This window comes from Abramis brama, assembly GCF_963993115.1.
Source record: "Abramis brama genome assembly, chromosome: 9".
Lineage (NCBI taxonomy): Eukaryota > Metazoa > Chordata > Actinopteri > Cypriniformes > Leuciscidae > Abramis > Abramis brama.
Window position 1 is genome coordinate 10,348,688 of NC_139971.1, and position 18,784 is coordinate 10,367,471.

An 18,784-nucleotide genomic window follows, 5' to 3' on the forward strand; every position below is an offset into this window, starting at 1 on the left:
TTTGACCTTTTTACATTTTGAGCTTTTTAGAAAATGTGTACAAACGAAATTGTATCATCAACATTCATACAGTAAGTACAACATATGATCAATAACAATATGCTTCCACCATAATTCTCTAATTGACAAGCCCTGTTTCCCACTGATAATTATGACTTCATGTGCACTCACCTTGTAAAAATTATCATTCTGACAGGACTTGAATGCAGCATTGGATAATGTGTCTAATGGGAGTACAGTTAAAATAACTCTATTCTACCATAACTAAAGACACATTTCATACAACACAAAGAAGTTCTTGAAAACATGGAGCAGATCTCTAAAATTAGAGAAGAGCACACCATGTATGTCCGAGGTTTAAAACTTCCTTTTCTGTTAACATAAAGTTGTAATTCCTCTTTTCAGAACACATAAAGAGAACAGACTGGCATTTCTACATATTTGAAAGACCTGGTTTGAACAGCATTAAGACAGAAATTAATACAAGACAAAGAAGATTTAACGACAAACGCCTGGCGAAAATGTTCTGTATTACTTGTTATTCATTCACTTTTAAAAGTGACTAGCACTCAAATTCCCTCTCATAGCTCTGTGAGCCAAGGGGTCGGCATGGTCCATTTCATTCCCATTTGGTAACTACATAATTATGTGGGACAAAAAGGTTATTTCTCCATTAACAGCCATTTAAAATGAGACGGATATATTAAAGGGATAGTTCACCCAAAAATAAAAACTCTGTCATTAATTACTCAGCCATATGCCATTCCAAACAAACCCTTAAAACTTTCGTTCATCTTCGAACACAAATGAAGATCTTTTTAGTGAAATCTTAGGGATTTCTGTCTCTCTATTGACAGATAAGCACTTAGGCGCTTCAAAAATTTCACAAAGAGATCGTAAAACTAATCCATATGAATTGAGCGGCTTAGTCCAAAATTTTCTGAAGAGACAAGATTGCTTTATATGATGAACAGATTGAATTTAGGCATTTATTCACATATAAACATTCATTAATGGACACGTCAGATATTATAAACGGAAGCTCAAGCATGTTCGCTTGACGTGCGAGAACCAATAAGGTTTTTCACCACAAATTCAACTGTAAAAATAAGTTGAAATAATGCAAATGGATACCACCGATTAGCAACCCTGGAACAGTAGATCTGTCTTTATAGATTTATTAGTTACTGGTTAAAAATTTCCTTATAGAAAAATGTAATATTTTTATCTGTATTAAAGCAGATGTTTTGCTAGTAACTAGTTTCTTGAGGATTCTTAAACTAATTGCTTAAAGGGATAGTTCACCCAAAAATGAAAATTCTGTCCATCATTTCACTCACATGTCTTTCCACACCTGTCTGACTTTCTTTCTTCGGTGAAACACACACAAACAAAAAATGCTGTTTTATGTTCATATAATGAAAGTCAGTGGGGTACAGTGTTGTTTTGAACCCCATTGACTTTTATTGTAGGGAAGAAGAAGAAAAAAGGCATTATTTTGGGGCATATTTTGCCCCAAAACATCACAGAAAAAGTGAGATACATAAGCAGATTCTGTCTGGGCTTGCTAATGAGGAATGACACTAATTTTTTGAACAGCTCATGATCTTCCAGTGGCTTCACAGATCGAGAATGTGCGACTGAGAGTCCAAATTTAGCTGTAGCAGCAGACAGCATGAGTCGGGTTGCTCAGAGATTAAATAATTGGGTTATTAAAGAAAATAAAAGACATGGCAGGCTGTTAGGCAACAACAGGCTACAAATCAACACACGCACTCAAAAAAACCCACACAGTGTGCACTAACTGGGGAACCTAAGTAAGATGAATGACAAAGCGCTGATCAAAGCAGGGGTTTTGCTGCCTTCAGGGGAGGCGAAGTGTTTTTTTAAATAGCACTCGAACAGTTCAAATCGATTAAACTGATGGTTTGATTCGTCACTCAAAGATGTTTTCGCTGCAAGATTAAGTGTCTTAAATCTGTACATTTGTGAAATAAATACTTGCTTAATGATATCATCACAATGTTTTCTAAATTGTGGTCATAAAAAATGTGGGTGTTTTAGATAGAGTTTTATATTTTCTTGCACAAATGTGTTAGTTTGTGTTAGTCTGTCACTTTAATTTTGCTAAGAAGATTTTACAGCATGCTTGAACAAAATATTGTCTTAAATGTCGCTTTGGTTATAGTTTGAGTACCAACCTTTTAATTTTTATTTTTTTTAATTTTTCTTCGAATAAGATAGATCTCCCTTATCCAACTCGTCCATGAAACGGAAGTTGCAATAGTTTTTTTTCTTCCCTACATAGTGACGTAGGCCTACAGTATGGCTATAGAAGCTTGTTTCTGCCACTGAATAAAAAAATGTAAAGGAATTTTTAAGTAGTTGGTAATTACTAATTAGTCATTTTTAAGTAACTGGTAGGTAATTGTGACATCTAAACTTGCAATTACGAGAAAGTCAGTTTTTTTTCTCTCAGAATTGCAAGATATAAACTCGCAGTTGCACGTAATAAAGTCAGAACTGCGAGACACAAACTCACAATTGCGAGAAAATGTCAAAATTGTGAGGTGACTTCTTTTCTAATAAAAGTCTGCAATTCTGACTTTTTTCTCACAATTGCGAGTTTATATCTTGCAATTGTGTTTATTTTTTAACTTGCAATTCTCAGAATTGCGGGATGTAAACTCTTAATTGTGAAAAAAAGTCAGAATTGTGAGATTAAGACACAATTACCTTTTGTATTGTTCATTCCGTGGCGGACAACAAGCTTCCATATATAGCCGAGGCTTTTAGAACAAGAAGAAATATAGCCTGAGGCGGGACTTGATTTTGTCAATCTGGACTTTGTCAATGCTGCTTGATATTGCAAACTGGTAGGCCTATTTGATATCATATTATTTTAATTTATTATCATAAAATCATAATCACACTAGTTTGTAAAGCAAATAGTTTTACTGTTTACTGCATTTTGTTATTCTTAGTCATTTACCGATAGCAGCTAATGAATCGGAAGTCTTGCACATTCACAGAAAATAGGGTAGATAGATAATCCTGAGATTTACAAATGCTTTACCAAGGAGTTCAATCGAATCATTAAAAATGATCGCTTCAATAGAACGATTTGTTAGAGAATCATGACTTTGATCTTCTGACCGGCAGTCAAACTTGCTTTTGAAAGTCGATTTTCTCTCCTCTGTCTAATCTATAGTTGCTCTGAACTTCCATAGCATGTCTCTATATTTGAATATCTTTGAATAAAAGGAAAACTGATCTATAATTATACCCATGACAGAAAGAGGGCGGGATTGAGAAAGAGTTGAACACTCTGGTTTTAAATCTCTTTATAACACCCACCAACTCTCACAGACCACCCACCTCTGCTCCATGATTCACTATGAACACGCCAGCCAGCCAGAGACTCATAAAACACACACACACTTACACAGACTCTCTTTGTTTACACGAATCATAACAGTGCATGATTAAAATTCACTGTTTTTAGTTTCCTGAAGGTGTCCTTTAAAAAGGGAATCACATTGTGGGATAAAAGAACAGAAGAGCCATCTTTAGAAATGTCTTTATAAAGATTAAGTAGTACAAAAGAGATGGTATTCACATATCGAACAATCAAATCTCTTCAAAATAACTGAACTTTACAACTAAAAAACATTTTTACTGTTCTTAAGTGGTGCAAATTGTTCACCTGGAAGGCAAATGTTTCTTAAATTATCTATACATACAGCATAGAGTCACAAACAGAAGAGACATTCTCTCTGGGGACACCATATGATATCAACAGTCTGTCACATGACATTAACATTTACATAACACTGTGTTAAATCACTCATCTGAGATCTTTTTTTTTTAATAATCAACCATCTAGGAGACATTAGAGGCACCAAATCAAACTCTCACCTTGTTCATTTTTCCTGTATTTATTTTTTGCTAACAATGTTGCGTGAGATGAGTTCTTTCATGATCTCGTTGGTTCCTCCATAGATGGGTTGAACTCTGGAGTCTGCAAAAGCCCTGAAAGAGAGAACATGAGACAGTCATTAAAACTTTTCTGCTGCCTTTTATGTATGGGTCAAGAGACAAAGTCTGGCTGGGTGAATCTCAAGAATTTCCAGGTCATATTTCACCTCAAGAACAAAGGAAAAAATAAATTCACTATTTTAATTGAAGCTTATTTTTAAGACCATTAAGATATTTCACATTGTGACATTTTCATGGCAAGCACATTTCCCCCTCAAACTTTCATTATTATAATGGGGAAATTCTAATAACCCTAATTCATCAAGACATTTTTTTATTTTGCAATTATTAATTATGATTCTCATGTATGGTGAATACAGGTTGATTGAGACACTTTTTCCAAGTCATCTCAATAGCAAAAAGTGTCCCAATAACCCTGAATACACATGTATTACAATAAAAAGCTATAATACAATGCTTTCTAAAATGTAAATCAACATAAGGAATACTGCAAATTTCTACAAATACTTCACAATATAAATAATATATATATTTATCTTACATTAAACTAACAAACACCAGAAATGTACACTAACAAAAATAAGAAAATGTGCCTAATTGTCATGAAAGAAAAAGCAAAAACTCTTAATGATCCAATTTTTTTCATTTCATCTTAGAGATATGTAATTTAAAAATCTAAAAACTATTTATATTGAATATTCAAAATTGAGCCTTTATTAAACACTAGCAGGTTTTTAAATGTATATATAAATATCCCGGGAGGTTCTGAAAGAGGCATTTCACACCTACACAGGGTCCAACTGCTGCCAGCAAAATATACAAATATCCACTATCTGATTTCTGATTAGTCACTCTTGATAACTACATGATCAAACTGTAGCTTCCATGGAAAGGCTATTTAAAAGTGTTTTCACAATGCACAAAAGCATTTTTTGACATTTCAAATGAACCCATTTAAAGAGTGTGAGATGGTGTGACAGTGCAGAGCTGAGAGAAACACGCCCTCTGCTGGATATTAGAAAAACAACTGAACATGCTATTTCAAGCTGTCAGAGAAGCGTCTCGGCCCACATCCAAGTGTGACATCAGAAGCCACGCCCGTATCCAAATACGTCACCTTCTCATTAGCTTGATTCCCCCCCCCCAAATCACATTACTGATTGCCTACATCAAACACTGATCCCTAAACCTACCCGTCACTGTAACCTTAACCAATGAAATCAGCAGCAGGGTGGGATTTCTTCTGGTTTGGGGGATAAAAAAAAATAAAAAAAACGCTTCCTCATTACCTTTGAAATAGGAAGAATCACTGAGAAGATGTAACACCTCACACCTCGTTCTTTTTCATTTACTTCTTATATTTCTCTTTTTTTATGACAGACCGCAAAACCTATACCCTTACGCCTAAAAACCCTTTCAATCGGAAACCTACATACAACAAATGGGGGACATGGGCGTGGCTTCTCACATCACACCTGTATGTGGGCGGGGTCGGATGTACACACACAGCGAGCCCTACATGGGCTGTCAAGCTACGCTCAAGACATGGTGATGGGACAAATATAGGATGGTAGGAAAAATAAGAAGTCGATGCTTTTGTGTTCTCTCGCAAATGTTTTGCGTTCCCCAAGAAACTTTGCGTTTGTTCGCACAATGTTTGCGTTCCCCAAAGAATCTCGGGGGTAATGCAAACTTTTGCTAGAGAATGCAAAACCATCTCATATTTTTTTTCCTCCCATCTCGTATTTTTCCCATCACCATGTCGCCTTTAGGGGCTCTGTAATCAAGCTGCTATTTTTTTTTTTTTTTTTTTTTTCAGTGAATAACTACTAACTTAAATTTGAAACTTTTTTTTTTTACACAAAGCTATCATATGACCGCTGAAGAGTAAGAATATAGTTCACATGTTATATATAAGAATAAACCACTTGTATTATTCTTTTTTTGTCACTGACAGCACCAGTCCCCATGAATGGACAAAAGCAGTTTTAGGCATATGATCAGCTAATGACAAAAAAGGAATGAAAGGAAAACCTATTTTTCCACATTTAATATGACTACAACTACAATTTTCAGTTTTATTAGTAGTAGTACTACTAGTAGTAGTACTAAAAATAATTTTATTTTATGATTTCAATTATAAAATTAAACAAATCAATAAATATATTACAATTACAATAATATTATTGTACTGCAGAACAGTTAAATTACAATAACTTCTCTTGTTTTTATCATGATCTGCTCACATGTAATGCATTTGAAAATGCAGCATTTTTTCTGCCTCGGATTAATGCAATTTACATTATTCATCCTTCAGGTTGGAAAATACTAAAATCTGTATAAATAAGTAAAACTCGCGTCCTTGCAGCTTGGACATTCTATTTTTTTTTCTTTTGTGTTTAATAGAAGGAATTAATTTGGGGTAGGAACGCATGATGACAGAATTTTCATTTGTGGGTAAACTATCCCTTCAACCACTGTTTGCAATCACTGTCATCGAACAAACATTGCATTCTGGTTACAAGGGCAAAGTAGACGCTGCTGATGTTACTCAGTGACTGTTACTCACTTGGCTATTGGATACTCCCACATGTAGCCCCATCCTCCGTGAAGCTGCAGGCATTGAGTGGCAACTCTATTCTGCAAATCTGTCGCCCTGAGGAGGGAAAAAGACACATTCACAATTAGTATTTAACATGAAACAAATCTTAACATGAAACAAATCCAAATTAGGGCTGCACAATATATCGTTTCAGCATCGGTATCGCGATTGCACATCCTGCAATGTGACTATCATGGATGTGCAATGTCAAACACAGTGTAAGTGGGATTGTAGTTGATCAGTTATCAATACGGACCAGGTCCCACGGTTCAGAATACATGCGATTTGCATATTAATTGCAATGTAATAGGGGTCCTATTATGCCTTTTTACGAAGTCCTGATTTTGTTTTTGGGCTGTACTAGAATTTATTTTCATGCTTGATTGTTAAAAAAATCATTATTTTTCACATATTTTACATTATTACAGCTCCTCTCTCCCCAGTCTGTCTCGAACACGTCGTTTTCGATGAAGCCCCTTCTTCCGAAATACGAAATGTATTGTGATTGGTTAGCTGGCCCAGTGTGTTGTGATTGGCACCACTTAGCACGTGTTTGGGAAATGTCCCGCCCTTTCATAACCGCAAGTTCTTCTCTAGTGTAAATATTAAGGATGGCGTCTATTTCAAACCAATTCGAGCCCGATTCAGACCCCGACAATGTTAGCGAACAAGAGTGGTATGTTTTTTTTGTCATTTTCTTATAGATACTATCCGCCATTTAACCATATTTGTCGGAAAACAATGGTAATACAAACCGTAATCAATTACAAAATCATGGATAATTTTCCTACGGGGCGGTGAACAGTCTTACAAAAGCAAGAGCTTACAAAAGCTACAGTAAACACTACATCAATACTGTAATGTTAGTTATCAGGTTAGCAGAGGCAAAGCTTTGCCCTTCGTTTACATCATAGCTATAATAGCAGTTACATAAAGCTTATAACTGGAACTGTTAATAGAAAACACAACTACAAATAATAAATAAGACAAATAAGACATACTTACAAGTTGTGATCCATAAACAACAGATTGTCCTGACAAAATGGGAACAGCTACATCTTTCTGAATAAGCTTTTGAGGGTAGCCTGCATTCTACTCTGTCTGTCTGCTGTTCTCCGTAAAATGTGCAGCGCACAGACGAACAATGGGTTATAATGTTCAGGAACAGTGTTCAAAATAAATAAACCACTCTAAGTTAGTCAGCCATTTTCCAGGGTTTAAAAAACAGCAACAACACTCTTTATCTTCCCTTGTGCAGCTCAACCAGGCCTCGTCTGGGTATTCCTTTAATTATTTTATTATAATTTAAATAAGTAACATTATGACTTCATAAAATCTGGAAAGAATGCATTGTAGTCCAAACGAGCCGTTTTGTTGTAGTTCTTAAAAAGTGGAATCTGTTAAATAAAATATCTCCCTTTGGAGTGGACTTTGAGCTTTGTAACCTTGCAGATCTGTTTTATGCTCAAACAGCAACATTACAGACTAACAAGTTGAAAAAGTGAAAAAGCGAGAGTGGAAGTTTATCATTTTCACATTTTTAAGTCCAGTTAGTTTAAACATTCAAGCGAGTTTAGTGTAAGAACACACGAAAGAGAACTCACACACTGGTTATGGTGGTGAGTCTGGTGGTGTGCGCACACACACCAAATTCAGTTCTTCTTGTGCTTGAAAGGACACACACGCAAAATTGTCAAAATTGCCATCTCAGCGCCTCGTAATTACATTCTAGAACGATTAATTCTTTCCAAATAGAGCTATTCAAGTCATCTGGTGAAATTGTTTTCATAATCGCAATATATATTGCAGATAAACAAAATATTGAATGTCATTTTTTTCCCCAATATCGTGCAGCCCATCATAAGACATCAGCTTTTGACAGTACTATAGTGTTCAGTAGTGATGGGAGAAGTGAACATTTTTGAAACTCCCAATTTCTTTACAAAATGATTCACTGTTTCAAAGTGCTTGAAACACCACATGCATACTCTGGCACCGTTCAAAAAAACTATTGCAAATGTTTTCATGAAAGTATCATTTCCGTGATAAATGGGTGTGGTTGAGAGGCACCGCCTTCTTAGCTTACTTCTGTTCAGGCCGTCGCGGTCAGATGCGAATGAAAATATGAAACACACTGGAGAGCTGCTTAATAGTAGAAATTAAAGTTGTAATTCTAATTGAAAGAGACACTGTGTGTTAAATTGCAGAGCTGGTGCAAACATATCAGCATTGCTAAGATCAGATGCTTTCTTAACTGCTGTTTTCTCACTGCTGTGTTTTTGTTGTGTTTATTTTGTGACACAGAAGTCACTTTCAAATCAGGCTGCTTTCTAATGGTCAATGCTGCGATTTCGCATCAGTAACTTGAAGCCGTTGTGAAATTTCGCCCTAATGCAAGACATTTGAAACATTAGGAAACAGTATGACGTGACAAAGCCTCATTTGCTGCAATAACGTTACTTGGGGAGTACAAAAGTTTACGAAGCTTCGTTAAGCAGTTTCAAAAGTGCCAAACAAAAGTGTTCAGTAGGTTTACTCAACAAAAGACTCACCAATATTTGGCCATGGATGCTGTGCCAGAGTCCAGCTTCTTCTCACTGTGGAGCTGAAGGCAGCTGTCAATGAAAGCTCGACCAACACAGATGTCCGTCTTCAACTCAGCCAGTTTGTGCTGCACCACCTGAAAGACAGATAGACAATCACAGATAGTTTTGATGATGATGATGAGCTGTTATTAGTGCAAACCTGATTTAGACCTCACTGATTCTACTCATCCATATGCACAAATGAACAACATAATGGAGCTTATTTAATTTCTCTGACCATCTGTCTAAAACTGCCGGCAGGATGGAGGGATACAGTTACAAAGTGAGAGTGTGGCTGTGACCTTACGTGAGGTTAAAAGCAGAGTAAACAAATGAGGAAACTAATTACGAGGATCTGGCACAGAAACTCAATACAACTGAAAGTTTTTTTTTAAAGGGGTCATACCATGAAGAATCAAATTTTCCTTTATTGAGATAAGACAGCTGATAATACTATGAAAATAGTCCAATCGTACTATACAAACAATTCCTAGAGTCTAACAAATCATTAATTGAAACTAACTAAACTAAAAATTCTCTCATACTGAAATGGCTGGATTTCTGTCATCAAACCCTATAACCATACACATTTAAATGTCAATAAGGCCTATAAAGTGTTTTAGTGTTTTTAATCTTGGTCTGCCCAAAGACGATGAGATAATAAATTGGAAGTAGGGCAGACACTAATCACCAGAAGAACTAATGATAAGAGTAATGTAGGTTAAAGTTCACCAGATCTTTGCTCTTGCTGGTAATGTGTAGCACCTGCAACTCTGCAGATCCATCTGAAGTTTCTTCCCTGGTCATTTCAGTGTAATCTTAATAGCTTATGCAGCATATTTCATAGCAGATTGTTTTTGAATCTGTCAATGAGGCTAATATAAAAGAATGGAACAGCTCTAAACTATATTAGACTCGAGAGTGCTGTATCTCAGTTCACATGTGAAGTAGGTAAATAGGCCCTGTTTACACCTGGTATTAAGATGCGTTTTGGTTGATCGGATTACAAGTAGACGAGGGAGACACATTCCCGTTTACATCTGGTGTTTTAATCCGTCTCTTTTGTCCACTTTCAAACACTTCTGTCCTGATTTCTTCAGAGGGAAGGGTCTATGGGCAGGTAAATTGATGTTTTTTTTTTTTTTTCAGATATTTCGATCTTTCATGCCATTTACATTAAGTGCCTGAGACGACGTAAAAACATACAGAGAGCATCAGATTTGGTTTCTGCTCTGACATACATATATATATATATAGCGGGGGAAATAAGTATTGAACACGTCATAATTTTTCTCAGTAAATATAATACTTATAATACTTATACTTATTCAATACTTATTTCCCCCGCTGTATATATATATATATATATATATATATATATATATATATATATATATATATATATATATATATATATATATACATATATACATACATACATACATATATATATATATATATATATATATATTACTTATTTATAGTTGACAGAAAGATTTTCAGTATTTGATGAAAGGCTAACACAAAATTGGGCAAACTGTGTAATAGAAAGACTTCCAAACAAATACTCTTTGTGCTCAACTAACAGAAAAGCCTCTTTGTTTCTAATAGATAAAACAGTATTATAATGATTGTTTAAATACTAATAACATGGACATTTCTTGTCTGTTCCCCTTCCCTCAAATACAGTAATTGAAAAAAATAAAAGCAAATTAAGAACAATTGTATGACCCCTTTAAAAAAAAAAAAAGACCCTTTTAATATTTACCTGCAGGTCAGAGATGGTCTTGCCAAATGCCTTCCGCTGCATTACATAGTTCCTTGTCTCTTCAAACATGAATTCACAGCTGGCAAGGCCCATGGCTGCTATAAGAAGGCGTTCCTGCAAAAATGACAGAGAAGGAAAAAATGACTGAAATCTCTCCCTATTCCTATTACATAATGGTGTGTCGGCCTATTTGTAGAACTGTTCAAATTTGCAGTATCTTATTCCCTTCATATTTTGATATATTCTACTGACAATGCAATCCATGTACAAAAGATCATCACAGACAGATGCAATATGTGAGGGGGAATTGGTTGGGTGCTGAAGTTAAAAGAAGGGGGAGATCAACTCTAATAATGTAAATAATACTCAATACTATTTAGATTCTTCTACAAAAGCACACAGAGCTTATAAACATGACTTACAGTATTATGCATTATACAGAGGTCAGAAGAAACAAAAATACCATTTAAACTTCTGAAGGCAGTCAGTTTCCTTCAGAGCTAGAACGTAGAAGATTTGTGCTTTCACTGTTATACCTGTGGCAGCTCATTCATCAGATAATAAAATCCTTTATTGACCTGACCCAACAAAGCTTCAGCGGGCAAACGCACATCCTCAAAAAACAGCTCGGCTGTATCCTGCACAGAAACAAAAACCCAATATATTTATAACCAGACCTCTATAATGTTTCAATAAATTATATTCAACAGTTGTTATTTATATAAAAAGGATTCAGGAGGCACCTGAGCTTTGAGCCTGAGCTTCTCCAGCTTGCGGCCCTTTTGGAAGCCCTTAGTGCCACCATCAACCAGGAACAGACTGATTCCGTGAGCTGCTGTCTTCGCTTCACGGTTAGTCACGGCAACTACAATCACTACATCACTCATCCAGCCATTTGTGATGAACACCTGAAAAAAAGTGACAGAAATAGAAGACAAAACCTGATGGAAAATTCAAGAATATGCATAACAGTCTACCAACTAATCTGCAAAAGAGTCACTCTGCACTCTCTCAACTTTATATAATATTTAATAAAATATAAAAAAGCAGTAGTTCACCTAAAAATTTAAATACGAGAGAACTCAAAACTTTTGCGTAGTCTATGAACAGTTTTTACTGAAATCAAACTGCCAAAACAACTTGTTTTGTAATTCCTCTTCTTTCTTATGTAACAGAGATGAAAACATCAGCCCAAGACAGAACATCAGCCTGCATAGACAGATCAATGTCTATTTCATCATCACCCCTTTTGGCCACCCACTGGCGCATGTAGTAGGAAGAGATACCACTTGGAATAAAAAGTAGATTTAGATGCCATCTAAGTTTCAAATGTTGTGCAGTTCTTAGTTGTGGAAGAACGTCTTGGTTACATATGTTGCATATGTTGCATCGGAAGTGAACCGACGAATTGGGAATCTCGCTAGAGATCTACCAATCTACTTCGAGTGTAACTAAACGAGCCAATGTACATGTGAGATTTGCATCTGCCGCTCCACCCCGCAGTACGGGTATAAATGAGCAGCAGGTGCATCGAATATTCAGGTTTTCGCTGAGAGGAATGCGCCACGGAGGGGCTGCCGCAAGGAGTGAGAGTTCTGGGAACCAGGTCCGATTTGGCCAATAGGGTGCCACTAACAAGACCTGCTCCTCGTCCTCCCTGACTTTGCACAGTGTCTTTGCGAGAAGGCTCACTGGGGGGAACGCATATTTGCGAAGCTGTGTGCCAGTGCAAACTCCGAAACGTCTCCAGATCAGCTGGACCACCTTGGGATGGAGTCTCCACTCTTCCGGAAGCACAGGCTGTCGTGAGAGCTTGTCGGCTGCACGACTGATCACGGCCGGAATGTGAATGGCACGAAGCGACCTCAGATGCGGTAGGAGGTATAGGAGATGGCGGGCGAGTTGCGACATGCAACGGGAGCGTATACCACCTTGGCGGTTAATATCCAATGTCCAATGACCAATACGTGTTTGCCCTGGCCCTTTTAGCGGCCCAGTGCAAGACGTACTGCTAGCAACTTGAGGCAGTTGATGTGCATCGTTAGGGACCCGTCCAAATCCCTGAGACTGCATGCCCGTTGTACATGGCTTCCCAGCCAGTGGTAGAGGAATCCATGGATACAATAGCATGCCTCATATGAAGCAAACCGAGCTGTGTTACTGTGGCTGCCATATGCCCTAGGAACCTCTGAAATAACGTCAGTGGGGCCACTTGTCCTGCCTTTGAACCAATTCAAGCAGATCAACACTGACTGAACACGTTCCTCTGTGAGGCATGCCGTCTGGTTGACAGAGTCCACCTCCATACCGACAAAAGAGATCCACTGCACAGGGGAGAGTTTGCCCTTTCTCCAGTTGACCCGAAGTCCCAACTGGCTGAGGTGACTGAGCACCATGTCCCTGTGTTCGCACAACTGCTCACGTGACTGGGCCAGTATAAACCAGTCGTCGAGATAGTTGAGGATGCGAACGCCGCGTTCTCTCAGGGGAACACGGGCCCCCTCCGCGACTTTTGTGAAGACTCAGGGAGACAGGGACAGCCCCAAGGGAACTCACGAGAGAACAAAGTCACGAGAGGACTTTGTACTGATATGCTTGACCCTCGAACGCAAAGCGAAGGAACGGCCTGTGTCGAGGGAGAATCGAGACATTCAGAACGGTAACCTATGAAGGGCCGGTTCAGAACTCACAGGTCCAAGATTGGCCATAACCCACCGCTTTTCTTGGGTACAGTGAAGTATGCGCTGTAGAACCCCGCCTTCATAGCGGCTGGAGGGACCGGCTAGATCGCGCCCTTCGCCAGTAGGACATCCATCTCTGACAGGAGAATCAGCGTTTCTCACAGAGGTGAACTGGATGCCCCTGAACTTTGGGGGGGGATTTATATGTAAAAAATGCTTTAAAAAATGTAATAAATAAATTTAATATGTTCATTGAACTTTCTATTGATCAAAGAATCCTGAAAAAGTATCACCATTTCCACAAAAATGTTAAGCAGCACAACAGTTCTCAACATCTATCTAATATTACTGTTTTTACTGTATTTTTGTTCAAATAAATGCAGCCTTGGCGAGCATAAGATTCTTCTTTTTTAAAACATAAAAAAATTAATGATTCCAAACTTTTGGCAGGTACTGTATTTCTATTCTAGTTTGCTTTATAAACATTTGATTGTTGATCATTCTTTTTTAATTCTATTCTAACACATTTAAATGTTTTATTATAAACTATTGTTGTATTATTTTAATTGCTTGTATTTTGTGTCAATCACTTGATTACACTTGTCAATCACTTGCATTGGATTAGTTTGAAAGGTGCTATATAAATTAAGATTGATTGATTGATCAAATCTTTGCATCACTTGCCATTGTTCATACCTTGCTTCCATTAAGAATCCAGTCAGTTCCATCTTTTTTTGCATACGTCTTCACTCCTTGAAGGTCACTTCATAGAGAAAATAGAAGACGTGAACCGGGATGACTCAGTGAACTAAAGAATATATCACAATATGACTTTGTATCTTTAAAAGTCAAGTTCATTTGTTCACCCATCCGAGGAACTAAAGTGCCATTTATTCTTTAATGTCATGCCTGCACTGAATCCCACCTGCCGGCTCCAGGTTCTGTCATAGCGATGGCCCCGATGCATTTCCCAGCAGTCATCTGTGGAATATAGCGCTCGATCTGAGCCTTAGTGCCATAGTGACTGATATAAGGCATTACAATCTCAGAGTGGAGAGAGAACCCAGGACCACTGCAGTTACAGTACATTCTACAACACAAACAGAGCCAGAACACCTGCTACATTACAACACACACACAGACACACAAAGCCAAGGGGTAAACTGAACTCAATACAATCAGGGTGGTGCACCATTCAGAAGCGAATTGCATTTTAAAAATTCCAGTCCTGAATTTGAATTGAGGCAGCATGAAGGACACAGAATTGCACTTCAAATTTTACTTTAAAGGAAGTAGAATTACAATGGAATCATAAAAAAACATAACATATGACTGCTGTAAATCATATCATTTCTTTAAGTGTAGGCCTATTTTTAAATAATTACCCAAAAATATCCTGCAGATTACATGCATTTCAAGAAACATTAGATGATATTCATATCAATAATCAATGCTTGGAAATGTCACCTGTACAAATATTTTAATATAGATTTAAAAGAATGATATTTAATAAATTAACTTTCATTTATGTCAGCATCTATTATTCAATATTCCTATCCCCATATGTCCATATTCCTAACTATTACATTTCCTTTCATTACTATTTTAAGTTTCCGGAATGTAATATGTAGGACATTTTGTGGCGTTTGTTTTGTTTTGTGGTGCCAAAATTAAAATTTGTATTGATGACTGTGGTAATTATTTTGACTTTTCTTTGTTAAAAACAAAACAAAAAACAGACTTAATATTTATTTTGTGTGCTAATTTGAAGACAAAGAGACAAAGAGTAAAAATGCCCCCTTCCCGCGCCCAAAACAAGGCATCTGTGGATGAGAGAACGTTGTCCTGCACCACTTCACAGATGATAAGTGGAAGGAAGGAGAATTTTAGAAAGACATTTATGACACTATATTCAAAAATGTAAAGAACTATAGCCAAGTCTATTTTAAGGTGTTCATTCGATTCCCAGCATGGGAGCTCGTTCTGTGCATCATACATCATTATACCATTTCTATGTCATTGCACATGTGAAGAACTTTCCAGTTTTGGTTTTCAATCCAATCAAGTGTTTACATCTCCTATTGAAAAGGTTTAAACACACACCTTACAACCCTAATGAAATTCAAATCGGATTTGGCAAGTTCATTACAATTGACGTGGTTAAATGTGACTTGTTTTATTTGGACTGGGCTACTAGTCTGATTACAAACAGATTATTAGGGTCCATATAACGACTGTTTACACATTTTAAAATTAAGAATTTTTCCCAATCTACTGTAGGGTCAGACAGGTAGGGGAGGAGTTACTGTGACAGACAGGTGAGGGCAGGGTTACTCACTGCTCCTCCCACACAATATTAGCCGACAGGAGGTCTCCTCCGATTCCTCCATGCTCCTCAGGTGTATATATTCCCAGCAATCCGTGTTCTCCAGCCTTTTCCCAAACCTCTCTGCTGACCTCACCAGCCTTCTCCCACCTATAAGCAAGCACAAGCACATACATTTAAGACTGTACCACATTTTCATCCTGTATCTATTACATCTCACAATCAGGATGAGATGGTTCAAGAAAGACAAACTGGTGACTTACTGAGTGTGATATGGAACAACTTCCTCTTGAAAGAAGCGCCGCACATTCTGACGGAACAGGTCGTGTTCCTCAGAGAAGATCCGTCTGGTGCCGATGTCCATCAGGGTCTTGGCCATGGATGTTTCAGGTCGAAAAGGTGCTGCTGTTTCCCCATGCTGGAGCTCCGCATGCTGCATTCTGGGAATCAAATTAACACCTTAAAATAGACTTGGCTATAGTTCTTTTAATATTAGAAATATATTCGCATACCATTGCATTTATGTGGCACTCCAAGGTACTTTAACAAAAACAACGGTCCATATACAGAAAAGCATGATAATACTACTTTTGGTACTTTTTTGTGAGTGTAATATTCTTCAAAACGTTCTATTAATTTGCATTCTAATTTCACTGTGAAAAACACATGGGAAACACCAGTGCCATTTGAAAATGCACATATTAACACTCTGATTAACCCGTTTTGTTTCACAAAAAGCTATTTCTAACAACTCAGGATGTGACGTTACAACCAAACCACCATGAGGTGATTTACTTTTGACCCCTTTCCATCATTTTATTGAAAGCTATCCACTTTATGATAACATAAATTCAACATGTCTGATGAAAATGGTGCCCCAAGTAATATTGAAAAGTATCTGCTACTGCAAATACATAATTTAAGGGGAAATGGATCGGTAAAGATTATTTTCTGTAGAAGATTAGTAATTTTAACAGGGGAGAAAAAATATAAAATTGCTAGAGTTAAAACCTGTTATTTGGTCAACTATGTTGACTTACCATACAAAATAAAGATTATACTATATTTTACAAGACAATAAATGTATTGTTTTAGAGGTACTTTACTGATTTAAGCATTTTTTTTTTTTACAATAAAGTTATAGTTACAACACCTACCTATTTTAATAATAATTAATTATTACGGTTTTGTTTAGAAGTAAAAAAAAAAAAAAAAAAGTATGGGAGAAACTGTTGATGAAAACAATAAAGAAAATGACTCACCTAGACATAGTCACGGCAAAAGCCTGTTTACCTTGCAGATAAACATTTTTAGTCGCAGGAGAAAAACTCCGTAGTGTCTTAAGTGCAAACATACTGAAGTGCAGGTGATCGACTAAAACGCTGCAGATAAATTTTTGACAGGTCGAATACTGTCCGTGAACTTTACTCTAGTTACTGAAAAACACTTCCGTCTAAAAGAATACATAAAGGCAATATGTCAAAATAAGAGTCTCATTACATTAATTGTGTTGGTAACATTACATTTGAAGCTGCACTAATGGCATGACTGTAATTCACGATGGATAATGGAAAAACACGTGTTAAATTTTAATTTTCTAAAAAGTAAAATTAAATTAAATTCACATTTATTTGTATAGCACTTTTCACAATGCATCGCTTTAAAGCAGTCTTACAGAAAACGCATGTGACATTACATTTTAGAGTAATTTGTTATGAGAGGTGACTATGTCCAAGTAGGCTAATGTCAGTATGTCAGAAATGTACAGTTCTAAGGTAATAATAATAATAATAATAAATGCAGTTAGCTAATCATGTATTCATGTAGCAGAAACAATGATCTCATTAAGGCAGTTATAACAAGTTGCGTGGTATAAGTACAGTATTTTTACAGATGTATTTTGAATGTTTTGTCATTGGAATAACTGACACCAAGATATTTGCCAATACAAATCTGACATTTGAGGTAAATTTCCCCCTTTTTCCATCAACTTGAAGCTTGCTCACTAACACTTGCAGGTTTGATAGATGTAAAAACGACTTGCAAATGAAAGCATTTCTTTTTAATTCAGTATGATGTGTCTTGTAGAACGACGAACATAATCAATTTCTCTCAAATCTCTGTCCACCCTTCTAGAGAGAAGACATCAGTGACCTCTACAGGACACTAAAAATAAACACAACCAAAAATCTTTATTTGAACACATATGCAGTCTTCTCTTACAATTATTTATATAATATATTCATTTCTAAAAATAATTGTGTAGACACAGTCCTCTTTGTGAATGTTTGTGTCATCTTTTATCCTAAAATACTGAATGAAGAAAGAAAAGACTTTGTTTTGTTTTATCAACGCTGTATCATTGAGTTCTCAGCTTGTATGTAATGATAATAATTAGAACCTGCATTACTTCAACAAGAAAAGCCTCATCTTCCTAATGATGCGGATACTGAGTGTCACAGGCTGAGAGACTGATGCAGTGCAGAACATGTGGAGCAGCGCTAATGAAGAATCAGAACAAAGAGCCTGTTGTTTTCCGACTCACAGAGAAGAGTCGACTGAACTCTGTCCCACTTTCACAAATAGGCACAGTGCCATATCAAGACATACAAAATAAAATCAATCTGAGGTCATGCCTTGATAAGTAAATAAATCTTATAAATGTGCCAATGACAACTGAAAGCATCTTAAAGACACATAAACAATAAAACAATAAGAAAAAAAGAAAAAAAAGAAAGAAACCATTTAGGTAAAATAGTAGTATTTTCGCTTGACACCAGAGTCAGCAAGCTTTACTGACTGCAGATACTATTGTGGGTTTTA

General features: G+C 36.7%; 1 protein-coding gene across 1 annotated transcript; it reads right to left on the minus strand.

Annotated features, from left to right (window-relative positions):
- Positions 1-3,566: 3,566 nt before the first annotated feature.
- Positions 3,567-17,439, minus strand: acadl (acyl-CoA dehydrogenase long chain). The gene is made up of 11 exons (XM_084124089.1): positions 17,224-17,439; positions 16,225-16,401; positions 15,974-16,111; positions 14,561-14,725; positions 14,332-14,398; positions 11,698-11,862; positions 11,491-11,592; positions 10,955-11,068; positions 9,154-9,281; positions 6,569-6,655; positions 3,567-4,032 (listed from the first exon to the last, which is right to left on the minus strand). Exons 1-11 carry the CDS (start codon positions 17,313-17,315, stop codon positions 3,939-3,941), a joined length of 1,329 nt encoding a protein of 442 aa, XP_083980215.1. The 5' UTR covers positions 17,316-17,439; the 3' UTR covers positions 3,567-3,938.
- Between the last annotated feature and the right edge of the window lie 1,345 nt (positions 17,440-18,784).

Bases quoted from the DNA above. Each gene is read 5' to 3' on its own strand.
- acadl (XM_084124089.1), bottom strand. From the start codon at position 17,315: ATGTTTGCACTTAAGACACTACGGAGTTTTTCTCCTGCGACTAAAAAT. The intron at 14,399-14,560 runs GTGGGATTCAGT...TTCTCTATGAAG, and splicing joins ACAGAACCTGGAGCCGGCAG to TGACCTTCAAGGAGTGAAGA. The intron at 11,069-11,490 runs GTATAACAGTGA...TCATTTTTGCAG, and splicing joins TGATGAATGAGCTGCCACAG to GAACGCCTTCTTATAGCAGC.